The sequence below is a fragment of the Quercus lobata genome, chromosome 6 (genome assembly GCF_001633185.2).
Source record: "Quercus lobata isolate SW786 chromosome 6, ValleyOak3.0 Primary Assembly, whole genome shotgun sequence".
Lineage (NCBI taxonomy): Eukaryota > Viridiplantae > Streptophyta > Magnoliopsida > Fagales > Fagaceae > Quercus > Quercus lobata.
The window spans coordinates 894,938-909,554 of record NC_044909.1 but is presented as its reverse complement, the minus strand read 5'-3'; the positions used below and the strand labels follow the sequence as shown (position 1 = coordinate 909,554).

The 14,617-nt window shown below is 33.9% G+C and overlaps 1 protein-coding gene and 2 pseudogenes across 2 annotated transcripts; 1 reads left to right on the top strand and 2 right to left on the bottom strand.

Annotated features, from left to right (window-relative positions):
* Positions 1–1,692: 1,692 nt before the first annotated feature.
* LOC115994594 lies at positions 1,693–3,351 on the top strand (annotated as a pseudogene).
* Positions 3,352–3,436: 85 nt separating this feature from the next.
* Positions 3,437–7,077, bottom strand: LOC115994244 (perakine reductase-like). Its single transcript, XM_031118311.1, has 7 exons — positions 6,811–7,077; positions 5,466–5,636; positions 5,081–5,284; positions 4,775–4,947; positions 4,499–4,595; positions 4,098–4,251; positions 3,437–3,822 (listed from the first exon to the last, which is right to left on the bottom strand). The coding sequence occupies exons 1-7, from the start codon at positions 6,868–6,870 to the stop codon at positions 3,647–3,649; spliced, it is 1,035 nt and encodes a 344-aa protein (XP_030974171.1). The 5' UTR covers positions 6,871–7,077; the 3' UTR covers positions 3,437–3,646.
* Positions 7,078–9,318: 2,241 nt separating this feature from the next.
* LOC115994593 lies at positions 9,319–10,708 on the bottom strand (annotated as a pseudogene). The gene is made up of 5 exons (XR_004093235.1): positions 10,677–10,708; positions 10,366–10,524; positions 10,106–10,202; positions 9,790–9,939; positions 9,319–9,514 (listed from the first exon to the last, which is right to left on the bottom strand). The product of XR_004093235.1 is annotated as a perakine reductase-like (transcript).
* Between the last annotated feature and the right edge of the window lie 3,909 nt (positions 10,709–14,617).

Genomic DNA, 14,617 nt, shown 5'->3' with positions numbered 1-14,617 from the left:
CATTGTTAGCGACGTAGAACAAACCACTATGGACAGACGTAGTCAGAAATTTTTGGTTGAGAGGTTGAGGTAATATTATCATATTGATTTGCAATTTAAGAAAAATACAAAGTATAACATATAAACATATATACATGCCTTCCTACATTAATTTTAGAAAAATATATTATATCTAACCAAAATTAGACTACATTTACAAGAAATAATATTTATAGAAATTAAATATAATAAAGTCACAATAAGTAACCATAAAATAAATAGCAATTAAATTCAACCAAATTAGACTATATGGTCAAAAATAAATTCAAAATCAATTTCATTCATCCCAACTAAATTCAAAATCAATTTCATTCCTACTAATAGTCTAATACTGTACCCTCATAGTCTCTCTACGTACTCTCTAATGATAATTCCTACACTAGGACAACATAGGTCTTTGAATAGCTGAGATTTGGCTTCACTCAAGAAAAAAAATGTGTGATATGGCAGACATGTCTTAGAGAAGGAAAGGAAAAGTCAAAAAGTTGAAAAGCAGGAATTTGGAGTGGGGCATTTTTATGGCTACGTATTGGAGGGGCCAAATTTTTCTCATAGGGAAGCCAGCTCTTAAATGAAAAAGTGTGAGACCAATAGAAATCATGTGGGTGACTGAGTAGGAATTGCATGAAATTTGGCCGGCTGAAAGGAAACGGTTTTCTGATTAATAGTCGTTGCTTTGTCATGAGATGCACCTGATTTTGGCGAATTCTTTTATTTAGCCCATGAAAACAGTGATTTTGCCTTTTTAGTAATTTTTGTTTCCTTGATAACTTTTTGCTCAAAAATCAGAATAAGGTCCTACTTATTTTGGAACGATCCTTAACGTTAGTAGTTTATGATTTTGCATTTAGCTTAATTTTACCATTTTTTTGTTAAATTTGAAATTTTGCCAACTAATCTTGTAATAGTGCAAATTAGGGTTTTAGACGTTTCCTAATCGTCTTAGGGTTTTACTTTGTCAGTATTTATATGTTTTGTAACCTCCAAAGGCAAATCAACTTATTATCAATAAAAATACAAACTTTTTGTCAATTGTTTTCTTTGGTGGATTCTAGATTTATCACCTTGTGGATTCAAGGACTACTCGTAGATTTGAGGTTCATCAGTTAGGGGCTTTAGGTATTTACACTATAATGATAGTATACAGTATTTATGACAATCATCCATTTGCATAATAGTCTTAAAGGAAAATGACAATTTTAGTACTGCTTGAGTTTTAAATTCCAATTCCTTGAGGTTTGCACGTAAGTCCATTTTTGGGCTTTAGAGAAGGTTTATCATCCTTCCTTTTGACAAGGGAAATTGTGAAGCTTGCAAAGATATGCTTATCTATGGTAGAACCCTAATGATTTCATTTTAATCCAAATCTAGGGTGTCAAATGTAGTAATTAAGAACTTGTTAATACACCCACAGAGGAGCAAACCACAGAGAGTAGCCATAGATGGTTATTCCTTTACTTTTAGTACTGAGTGTGGGTGTCATAGAGTAAACCACAAGTATCTCCATGTTCTAAAGCAAACCAGGGGTCGCAAAAAAGCCGTCAAATAGAGAAATTGGACAACTTTAGTGATTTAGCATAAGACTCCTACGGAAAACTTGTTAATCTAATGTGAGATGGACTGTTGTTTCTGTTATGAGAATTGCGAAAACAGATGGAATTTTGTAATTCAAACAAAGCCTTCAGAGTTTGTTGTGAACTTTTGATTGTATGAGCTTCACGATAGCATCTTCATCTGTAAGAAGCATAGAAACAGACCAATTGTATCAATAAAATGAACACACCTCCAACTTGGACACTAAATTGAATCCCAAATTATTGGTTTGGCACTAGTTTTATTTGTCTGAAACCACCTCAATGTTCTTATTCTGGTTTACTTTTCTGAGTTTAGGTTTCTAGACTGGGCTTTGGATGCCTCAGACTTTCTGGAATACTAAATGCTCTTTTTCGCATGAAGCTGAATGCTCAGTTATAATGGAAGATTTTCAAAGGCGTATAACCTTCTTTGAAACTGCAAATGTCTATGATAATCATGATAATGAGATCATGGTTGGCAAGGTACTGTTACTCTCTAATCACATTGAAAGGAAAATGATGTTGAGTTCACACCTTGGTTGCATGTGCTTGCATGCCAAGTAATTAATTGAGTATGTTTGGTTTCAGTTTGCATCCTGTTGAACAAAGTAGCCCTAGGAACATCTATATTCTGCCATTGATGGACAGAATTAATTGTCTTTTGTCTTGTTTTAGGCTCTGAAGCAGCTTCCTAGGGAGAAAATTCAATTAGCTACAAAATTCGGTGTTACTATGTCAAAAGAAGCTCAATTTATTGTCAAGGATACCCTTGAGTATGTGCGGCAATGGTGTGAAGCTAGTCTTTAAGTATCTTGAGGTTGACTATATTGACCTGTACTATCAACACCGTGTGGACACTTCAATGCCAATAGAGGATACCATGAGTGTCAAGATATTTACTTTTAATTTTAAATTGATAAAAACTATTTTTATTTATTTTTATATATCAATGTACCGCACTACATTTAAACTTCATGTCCTTCTGCATTAGTAGTTATAACCAATTTGGCATGGTAGATGGAGGAGCTCAAGAAGCTGGTGGAGGAAGGAAAAATAAAATACATTGGGTTATCGGAGCCTAATATAGACACAATATGAAGAGCTCATGTAGTTCATCCCATCACTGCCTTACAAATGCTGTATTCTCTGTGGACCCGTGATATCGAGGAAGATGAGATAATTCCACGTTGTAGGTTTTTTGATATCTAGCCTTTTTTGCATTTCAAAGCCACTTGAGTTATTTACATTGGTGAAAACTTGTCTTTGTGCCCTTTAAATTGGTTATGAATCAGATATTTTGATAACAATAGAACTTCATGAAATTTTAACATAATTAAAAAGTTTTTGTTAATCTCACAGGGAGATTGGAATTGGGATAGTGACATATGGCCCTCTTGGTCATGGGTTCTTAGGTGGGAAAGCAGTAATGGAGAGCTTGCATAATGAGAGTATGCTGGTATTCGACTACAAATAAATAATGCAGTAACTCCATGTTTCCCAAGCACGCACGCACGCACGCACACACCTAACCGACCCATCGATGCAGCCATTTAAGTATAAATGTTTTAATTAATATATATATATATATTTATGTGTGTGCACGCGCTCTCTTTTTAACTATGTATACTTATATTGATGTTTCTGGCATAGGCTATTCATCCAAGGTTCATGGGGGAGAACTTAGATGAACAAACTTCTATATGCGCAACTTGCCAAACTGGCTGAAAAGCTTGTGTGACTGTGTCTCGCTTTTTTGTAGACAACATGACATCAAAGCTTGTGTCTCGCTTTTTCTAACATTTCCCACTTTTTGGAGGCGATAATGATAACACAAAGCATAGTGATTAATTAATCCACTGATGAGGAAGTTTGTGATGTGTTACCTCAGCATAGGACAAGGTTATTCATAATAAGGATATATTTACATCCTCTACTCATTATTTCTCCCAAGCAAACATAGACAACAGGACAACAGAGAATTGATGTTTCCCTTCAGTGGTTTGTGCTTTAGTTTTCATATCTACAATTTGCAATCACTTTGATGGGGTATTTGCATTCTTCCAGTTATACTTTGATAAAATGGCCAGATCTCTTTCACCACCGACTTCATTAATGGGCACAGCATCACCAATTTCTTTCAAATCCTCTTGTGTAAGTTTCACTGCCAAGGATCCAATGTTGTTATCAAGATTCTTAACTTTAGTTGTCCCTGTAAATCATCCAATCAATGAATTTTACATCATGTTCAAATCCAAGTTCATGAAACAGAAATTTTCAATTAAGGAAAGTCTAACAAGAAAGGGTCAAAGTTCGTAAGTTGTAGATGTAGTAGGAACATAATTCTCTAACCATACAATTAAAAAGTAGACTTTCATTTCTCATGGAAATAAGAAAGAGCTATTGGTAGAAGTGAGCAAGCAACCACATAAAGAATTTAATCATATATTTGTGAAGATAGCAAAAGAAATTAAGAGACTAATATACCAGGGATTGGGATTATATCATCTCCCAGATGGAGAAGCCAGGCCAGAGCTAGCTGAGGCAGAGTGCAAGCATGCTTTGCAGCCAGGTTGGCAAGCCGTGCATATAGAAGTTTGTTCTTCTCTAAGTTCTCCCCCATGAACCTTGGATGTATAGCCTATGCCATAAAAATCAATGTGTATAGTATACATAACAATATATATACACTGTTATCTTGAAGGGTATAAAGAGATAATGTAATCCAATGGTGGATTTGACAATAAGCACTTCAAATCAAAAGTAATTGAGTGGTGTAGCATTATTAAAAGCTACATTCAAGTGTAACTTGAACACAGTCATATAAATATATATGTTTGCATTCAGAAACCATGGAATCACTTTATTATTTATTAGTAGTCACGTACCAGAAAACTCTCACTAGGCAAGCTCTCAACGATTGCTTTCCCAGCAAAGAATCCATGTCCAAGAGGGCTATATGCCACTATCCCAATGCCAAGCTCTCTGTGAGATTAACAAAAACTTTTAATGATGATGTGAAAATTTCCTGATAGTCTATTGTCCTAAAAATATCTGATTCATAACTGATTCTATGGTCACAAAGACAAACTTTCAATTATGTTAAGAATTCAATTGCCTTTAAAATTCAGACAACAAAGATAAATTTTTTTTTTTTTTTAGACCTGCAGAGTGGAACTATCTCATCTTCGATATCACGGGTCCAAAGAGAATACTCCATTTGTAAGGCAGTGATGGGATGAATTGCATGAGCTCTTCTTATTGTGTCTACACTAGGTTCTGATAACCCAATGTATTTTATTTTTCCTTCCTCCACCAGCTTCTTCAGCTCCTCCATCTACCATGCCAAAATAAGTTATAACTTCTAATGCAAAAGGAAATGAAGTTTAAAACCAGTACAGTCCATCCATCAAATATATGAAAATAAATAGTTTGTATAAATTTAAAAGTACAAATATCTTATCACTCACGGTTTCCTCTATTGGCACTGACGTGTCCACACGGTGCTGATAGTACAGATCAATATAGTCCACATCAAGATACTTAAGACTGGCTTCACAGCATTGCCGCACATATTCAGGGGTGCCCTTGACACCAAATTGACCTTCCTCTAATTTAGTAATACCAAATTTTGTAGCTAGTTGAATTTTCTCCCTACCAAGCAGCTTCAGAGCCTAAAAAGACAATATAATTAATTTTTTTTAATCAATGTTCGAATATGGATGTTCCTAGGGCTGCTTTGTTCAATTGGATGCAAATCGAAATTAAACATACATAATCGATAACTCAGCATGCAAGCAAGGTGTGAGCTAAAATGACATTTTTCCTTTCAATATGATTAGAAAGTAGAGGTACCTTGCCAACCATGATCTCGTTATCATGGTTATCTCCGTACATATCTGCAGTATCAAAGAAGGTTATACCCCTTTGAAAAGCTTCCTTTATAACAGAGCATCCAGCATCATGCGATAAAGGAGCATTTAGCATTCCAGAAAGTCCACCACATCCAAAGCCTAATCTTGAAACCTACACCCAAAAAAGGAAACCACAAGAAGAACATTGAGGCGGTTTCTTGCAAGTAAAATTCATACCAATCCAATAACTTGTGTTTCTATGTAGTCTTCAGGTTGGAGGTGTGTTCAATTGATCAAAACAATTGGTCTGTTTTTATGCTTCTTACAGATGAGATGAAGATGCTATCATGAAGCGAATATAATCTAAAAGAATGTTTACTTTGTCTTGCTAAATATTAATCTGTTATCTGTATAAACCTTACCTCTATAAGTTCACATATATTACAACAAACTCTGAAGGCTTTGTCTGAATGACAAAACTTCATCTATTTCCACAATTCTCATAACAGAAACAGCAGTCCATCTCACATGAGATTCACAAGTGCGGTGTAGAGGTCTTATGCTAAATCATTTCAATTGTCCGATTTCTCTATTCAAAGGCTTTTTTGCCACCCCCAGTTTAATTTAGGACAAGATGATACTTGTGGTTTACTCCATGACACTCCCACCCACACCCACTGTACTATAAAGAATAGTCATCTGTGGTTATTCTCTGTGGGAGTATTACAATTTAGGGTAATATAATTTAGTTTACAGAATTTCCATTGCCACATTTGTCCAAACTAAGCGCTTCTTTACACACTTCACAATTTCCTATGTCAAAAAGTAGGATGAGAATCCTGTTCTAAGGCCCCAAAAAAATGGATTTATGAGGCAAATCTCAAGGAGCTAGAATTTAAAACTGAAGCAGTACTTAAATTGTCATTTTTCTTAAGAAAATATGTCATATTACATCTATATGCATGCAGATGGTTTTCATATATACTATTATTCTGGTGTAAATATCTAAAGCCCCTAAAAATGCAAACACAAAAACAATTCTTTACAAACCATGGGTGAGAAATTGAAGATCGTAAGAACCTGATAAGGAAACCCAACAGGGAAGCATTGAGACTTATTCTTTGTTTTTAAGCTTTCTGGTTCAAAATACAAACAACAAGTAGATATAGAGATGTAATTCAACCCAAAATGTACACAACAGTAACTAATCCAATATATATATATATATATATATATATCTTGGATTGGTGAAAAGGGGTTTTGATGACTAGTGCCTATTAATTTTTGCAGGTAGTCCAATTATTATAATACTGGAATACCCATCAATCGGAGAAAAAGAAGCATACCTCCAGTCCCTGACTGCCAAGTCGTACTCTTGGAATTTGGATATGGGGCTTCTCCTCCATTCTCAACAAACCACTGCACAGCTTACTTTGCTCTCTACTTGAAAAGATACTACTTTGGAAAAAGAAATGTTCCACTTCACAATTTTGATCACTTGTAAAAGTTGAGACTTTTATGTTCTCGTTCCCCCACCAACAAATGTTAAAAAAATATTTTGACTCCGGATTAGTTCCTGAATAAATATTTCAATGTAACAAATTTATTTTATAATATATATACCGGATTTGATTCCATATGTTTTTTTTTTTAACAACTTTACTTTTATATTATCATTACCAAACAAAATTGGTTGATGGGTATATTCTACACAATGAATGATTTCAGGCGAAAATGGGTAAATACCCATTAAAAACAAACTATTTAGTTAATAGGGTCTGTTTACAAACTATTTATAATTTTAGCAACTCGAGTCTCAGAGACTCGATTTTGGGCCCTTAAATCGACTCTTAAAGGCTCGATTTTCATGGGTTGTTCCTGTCTGATGTGGCAGTTTATCCAGGTGGCGTCTACATGGAAATCGAGTCTCTAAGACTCGATTTCCAACCCAAAAATAAAATATTAATGACCACAACCCAAAATGCAGAACCAGCGGAAAAAAAAGCAGAAAGAAAGAAAAAAAAAAAAAAAAGAGAAGAAGAAGAAGGAATGGCGACACAGACAGATCCAGGTCGCACCGCGACCCAGGTCGCCGCGCGACCCAGGTCGCACCGCGAGACCCAGGTCGCCGCGCGACCCAGGTCGCGCCGCGAGACCCAGGTCGCCGCGCGACCCAGGTCGCGCCGCGAGACCCAGGTCGCGCCGCGAGACCCAGGTCGCCGCGCGACCCAGGTCGCGCCGCGAGACCCAGGTCGCCGCGAGACCCAGGTCGCCGCGCGACCCAGGTCGCACCGCGATCTGGGTTTTTTTTTTTTTTTTCCTTTCTTCTCTTCGCGATGCGATCTGGGTTTTTTTTTTTTTTTCTTTCTTCTCTTCGCGGTGCGATCTGGTTTTTTCTTCTCTGATGAACATTCTTCTCTGGTTTTTTTTTTTTTTTTTTCTTTCTTCTCTGATGAACGCGTTGCTGTGGATTTCCTGCTGCCCTTGTGGTTTTTTTTTGTTTTCATTTTAAATGTAAATCGAGTCTCTAAGACTCGATTTTCATGTAGGCGCCACGTGGGAAAAGTGCCACATCAGACAGGAACAACCCATGAAAATCGAGCCTTTAAGAGTCGATTTAGGGGCCCAAAATCGAGTTTCTGAGACTCGAGTTGCTAAAATTATAAATAGTTTGTAAACGGATCCTATTAACTAAATAGTTTGTTTTTAACGGGTATTTACCCATTTTCGCCATGATTTCAATACTTTCTTTCTTTTTTCTTTTTTTCTTTTTTCTTTTTTTTAAATAAAGAGAATGATGTGATGCCTTTTGTAAAACTTACCATCAAGGTTCTTTATAAATAAATTTACCTAATGTGTGCTTGATGTAGGATTGGGACATAGCACCCTTCTTGCAACACACTCATCCAAGTCCAATCCAATACAATCCCAAAATTTAGGAGACAACATTTTTTTCTTGCAACATCTCAAGGGTCACCTTGTGTTGACTGTGCATGGGACAGTAGAAATCCCCCTTGGTGAAAAATAAAAAATTTGAATAATTAATATAACATAAATGAATCCAAGTCTATAGGTTTAATCTTTTTTTGTAAGTGGTGCCCCTTAAGCATCAATTGGAGTTTCACCAAGGTATTATCTCCCTAGCATTGACCTCGATCTTAGTCTTCCCGAACATATTATCTTCCTGATGAATTGGGCATAAAAGTAGTTCAAATATCCCAAACCATATGCCTTGGTTTGATTTCCATACCTTCAGTTCTACATTTTCTGTGTGTCCTGTTACCAAGTCATTAATTAATACTCTCGAATAGTTTCTGTTGATGCCTAATTAAGGATGACAGAAGCTGAAGCTGCTATACCTGTATAACTAATCCCTTAACAATTATTTTTAAGGGTTAATTCCAGTGTTAGTGACATACACAGGCCTAAAAAAAGTTCTTGCACAAAACCATCATCATCGATTATTTGCAGGTAAATACTAAATATAAATGAGGTTATACTGTCGACCAACATCATTGATTATTTTCATAGATAAAAGAGGGAAAAGAAGAGCTACCTAAAAATAAAAGTATTCCTTGAGGTAAGCTTGAGATTATTTCCCTTCTTGTTAAAAATACTGAGTAAAGAAGAAGAAGAATAGTTTCCACGGGTATCCATTTTGACTCCTCACCCCACAAGATAAGGGTTGTCTAATAAAAACTGATTAATTATGCATTCACAGTTCCATTATCAGGAGATTCTTTCTCCCATCATACATAATAAGGATATCCTTACATCCTTTGCTCATTATTTTTCCCAAGCAATTGACATAGACAACAGGACAACAGAGAATCAGTGTTTCTTTGTGCTTTGTTTTCATATCTATAATTTGCAATCACTTTGATGGGGTATTTGCAACTTTCCAGGTATACTTAGATAAGGTGGCTGGAAATCTTTCACCACCTACTTCATTAATGGGCACAGCATCACAAATTTCTTTCAAATCCTCTTGTGTAAGCTTCACTGCCAAGGATCCAATGTTGTTATCAAGATTCTTAACTTTAGTTGTCCCTGTAAATCATCCAATCAATGATTTTAACACCATGTTCAAATCAAATTTCATGAAACAGAATTTGTCAATTAAGCAAAGTCTAACATAAAGGGGTCAAAGTACTTTAGTTGTAGATGTTGTAGGAATATAATTGTCTAACCATACAATTGAAAAGCAGACTTCAATTTTTTATGGAAAGAAGAAAGAGCTATTGCTAGAAGTGAGCAAGCAGCCATATAAATAATTTGATCACATATTTGTGAAGATAGCAAAAGAATTTAAGAGATTAATATACCGGGGATTGGGATTATATCATCTCCCTGATGAAGAAGCCAGGCCAGAGCTAGCTGAGGCGGAGTGCATGCTTTGCAGCCAGGTTGGCAAGTCGGGCATATAGAAGTTTGTTCTTCTCTAAGTTCTCCCCCATGAACCTTGGATGCATGGCCTATGCCAGTAATATCAATATAAGTACCAATATATAAGTATACATTGTCATCTTGCAGGGTATAAGGAGACAATGAAATTTAATGGTGGATTTGACATAAACACATCAAATAAAAAGATATTGAGTGGCGTGGCGTTGTCAAAAGTTACACCAAGTAGCCACATACCAGCATACTCTCGTTATGCAAGCTCTCCACGACTGCTTTCCCACCAAAGAACCCATGACCAAGAGGGCTATATGCCACAATCCCAATGCCAAGCTCTCTGTGAGATTAACAAAAGCTTCTAATGATGATGTGAAATTTCGTGATATTCTATTTGTTCTAAAAATATCTGATACATAACCTAAGGTCACGATGACAAACTTTCACCAATGTTAACATTCAATTGGCTTTGAAATACAAACAATAGAGCAATATAAAAAAACCTGCAAAGTGGAATTATCTCATCTTCAATATCACGGGTCCACAGAGAATACTCCATTTGTAAGGAAGTGATGGGATGAACTGCATGAGCTCTTCTTATTGTGTCTACACTAGCTTCTGATAACCCAATGATGAAGTAAGCTGCCAAGAACCAGGTACATCTTCTCCGAAGGGATTCCAACAGGTTTAGAAGGGCATTTGGAAGATTCGGACACCAAATAAGATTCGCCACTTTATATGGCGTACTGCTAGAGATTCATTGCCTAGCTACAAAACTGAACTTGAAGGCTCGGCACTTGCCTATGGAGGATACATGTGAGCTGTGTGGGGATTATCAAGAGACATCTTTGCATAGTCTGTGGCTGTGTAAGCATGCTCAAGCGGTGTGGAAGTCAGACATCAATTTTGTCCCGTACTATAGAAAGGGTTGTAGGAGGAGTTTCTTTGATCTTTTGGAAGAAGTGCTGTGTAAAGGGTCAGTGTATCATGTGGCTTTATTTTATACAACGGCATGGTGCTTATGACAGAGACGAAATCGGTTGCGCATGAATGAATCAGCAGTGTGGCCTCTACATGAGCTCGGTGACAGAGCATAGCCTCTGGTAGTTGAATTTTTTGATGCTAACTAACAAGAGGCTAGGCCGAGAACTAGAAGTGTTTCTGCTTGCTGGGTTCCACCTAAGGTTGATTTTTATAAAGTAAATTATGATGCAGCAATCTTTGATTCGTTGGGTTATGCAGGTCTGGGAGTGGTGATAAGGGACTGTACTGGTAATGTTATCGCTGCCTTAAGTCAGAAAATTGGGCTACCTCATTCTATTGAAACAGCTGAAAGCTAAGGAGAGTTGCAATACTTTGTATGGGACTGTTATTAAGGATCCGCGCAGCCAAGGGATTTCTTTACAAGCTTGTCAGTTTCAGCATGTTAGAAGAGAGGGTAATAAGTTGGCTCATGCCTTAGTTAGGAGAGTGGTTTCATTCGCAAATTTTGATGTATAGGTAGAAGAACTACCTAGTGATTTAGAGGATGTATTCCTTTCTGATTTTTCTGCTTTAGCTTAATAATATGGACTTACCTATTTCTCAAAAAAAAAAAAAAAAAGTAACAATGGGCCCAGGCATGATGCGCATATAATACTATAAGTTGCCATGTGAGAATTTTTATATAGAATATTCAAAATATTTTAAAGTAATAACATGATAAAGAAATGTTGCAATAACATGAAGAAGTTTTTGTTAAATTAATGATGTAATTTAAAATTAAGGGGACGAATTAGACTATAGAGTAAATGTCATAAAATTAGAAATTAGTTATTATGTGGTGTAATAAGTTGATTATTTTTTTAATCATAGTTTTTGTTTCTTCAATGCATTAGAGTCAACATAATTTTTTATAATATAATGTTAATGTTTAGTTGGCTTATGAAAATATCATAGAAAATTTATAATATCATGTTTACATTATTGAAGTATGAAAGTGGTAGGTGAAACATTTAGTAAAAATAGTAATATCCTACTAATAGAATTTTTTTAATAATCCAAATTAAAATATGTAAAAAGATGTGAGATGGAAAGCTAAATGAAAAATTATTCTAACAAAACGCCGCATGGTAGAGCTACATGGTCTCCCACATGAGGTTTTTAATTTCTTAGATAAACTTATAAAAATAATAAATAAAAAAAAAAAAAAAAAACAACCATATAAAATTAGTGCGCACCTATAGATAATTAATATGTGCAATTACTCCATTGGCTTATTCAATGAAATAAAAATTTGACATAAATACAAATTTTGATAAGGTGGAAGTCTAAATGAGAGAGACTCAAGAAATGTGCCACTTAACAAAATCTCATACTCAAGAAATGAGTGAGACTCATGGAATGTCCCACATGAGATCTCTACTTACTGATGTAATACAAAATTAAAGGGACAAAGAATTTAGACTATAAAGTAAATGTCATAAAATTAGAAATTAGTTATTATGTGATGTAATAAGTTGATTATTTGTTTAATCATTGTTTTTGTTTCTTCAATGCATTGGGGTTAGCATAATTTTTTTTATATAATATAATGTTAATGTATAGTTGACTTATGAAAATATTATAGAAAATTTATGATGTTATGTTTACATTATTGAAGTATGATAGTGGTCAGTTAAACACTCAGTTAAAATAGTAATATCCTATGAATAGAATTTTATTATAATCCAAAATATGTAAAACATGTGAGGTGGAAAGCTAAATGAAATTTTACTTTTACAAAGTGCCACATGGTAGAACTACATGGTCTTCCACATGAGGTTTTTACTTTCTCATATAATTTTTTTTTTAAACCATATAAATTTCTTTTATATATATATATATATATATATATATAATTAGTGCACACCTATAGTAATTAATATGTGCATTTACTCCATTGACACATTCAACAAACTAAAAATTTGTCATAAATGCAAACTTTGATGAGATAAAAGCCTAAATGAGAGAGACTCAAAGAATGTGCCACTTGGTAAAACCGCATACTCTCCCACATAAGGTTTATATATATATATATATATATATATTGATGATTGATATTGATTGATTGATGACTAGTCGTAGATCTACGCAATACATGAGAATAAATAATCATTTTGTAATTGTAATATAATGTATAATTTGTTCTCTAAAATTTGTTGAAAAGAATCTTGTTCTGCCTAAAAATTAATCAATTTATAAAATTATTTTTCATCTTTCTATCTCTACCAATATATCATTCTATTATTTTTGATGTGTTTGATTGATAGTATTCTTGTATAAGGTGGTCCATATTGTTCGAAATTATGTTATATTATGCTATGTTTTCTTTTTCTTTTTCTTTTTTGGTACAACTAAACTTTTTAAGTTTCAAATAAATAATTCAAATTCTTCATTCTCTTAATAAAGGAGATTATTATGATAATCGAAATTCATAACAAACTTATACTAAATCTGTATAATTTATTCTCTAAATTTTATTGTATATAACTTGTTCTTCCTGTAAATTAAACAATTTCAAAAAGTAATTTTCATCAATCTATTTTTACAAATATATAATTTTTTTATTTTTTTATCGAATTTATTATTCTTTTTGAAATGGTCCATATTCTTCTAACTATTGTTATTATGCAATATATTTATCTAATTTCTTTTGGTACAACTAAAATTTTTAAGTTTTAAAGTTATTATTCAAATTCTCATTCTCTTAAAGAGATTATTATGATAACCAAAACTTTTCCTATAATTACAATAATTGATATTACTCAAATAATTGATAACACTCTCAACCAAAATTTGTCGTTTTCCATTCTTAAGTAAGTACACCAAATTGGACCGAATGAACCAAGGTGAATTGAAATTGAACAAATTAGACAAAATGGACCAAAGCGGATAGAATGGATGAAATTGGACCGAATAAACCAAATTGGATAGATGTGGACCAAATGGACTAAATAGATCAAAGTGGACTGAATTGGACCGAAGTAGACTAATTTGGACCAAAGAGAAGAAAGTAGATCGAATTGACAGAATTGGATTGAATTTGACTGAAATGGATCGTAGTAGACTGGATGGACTGAAGTGAACCAAACTAGACCGATTTGATATGTTTCCTTTTTTCTTTTCTTTACAACTAAAGCTTTTAAGTTTTAAATATATTATTCAAATTTCTCATTCTTTTAAAGAAGATCATTATGATAATCAAAACTCATCAAAAAATTATACTTGATATTACTCAAATAATTGATTGGCACAATCAAATACATAGCCAAGATTGTGTTTTAATATATATTCAAATTCTCACTTACAAAATGACTAAATATTAACTCAAACAAAAATTAAACCAAAGCAATAAGAGGGAGAGAGAGGAGTTGTAATAGAGAACTCAAAAAACACAATACTAAAAAGTATTAACCCAAAATAGAGTTATAAGAAACACAATGATTCATCAACCTAAAGTAGGGTTGCAAGAAATAATGAAAAACAAAACAATATTAATCAAGAACTTAAAAGGTGAAGCATAAAAATATCATTTCCCATATAATATTTACTAACAAAATTTTGTACATAACCTATGTTAGAAATTTGACAAAGTTTCTCAATAGCCAAACTTTCTCTCCCTCATATCAAATGCATAGAAAACATATATAAAAAATATATAAGCCAAAGAAAGAAATGAAACAACTACTTTAAGAACCCAAAGCCATATTTCTAGAGAAAAAAAAAAGTTACCTT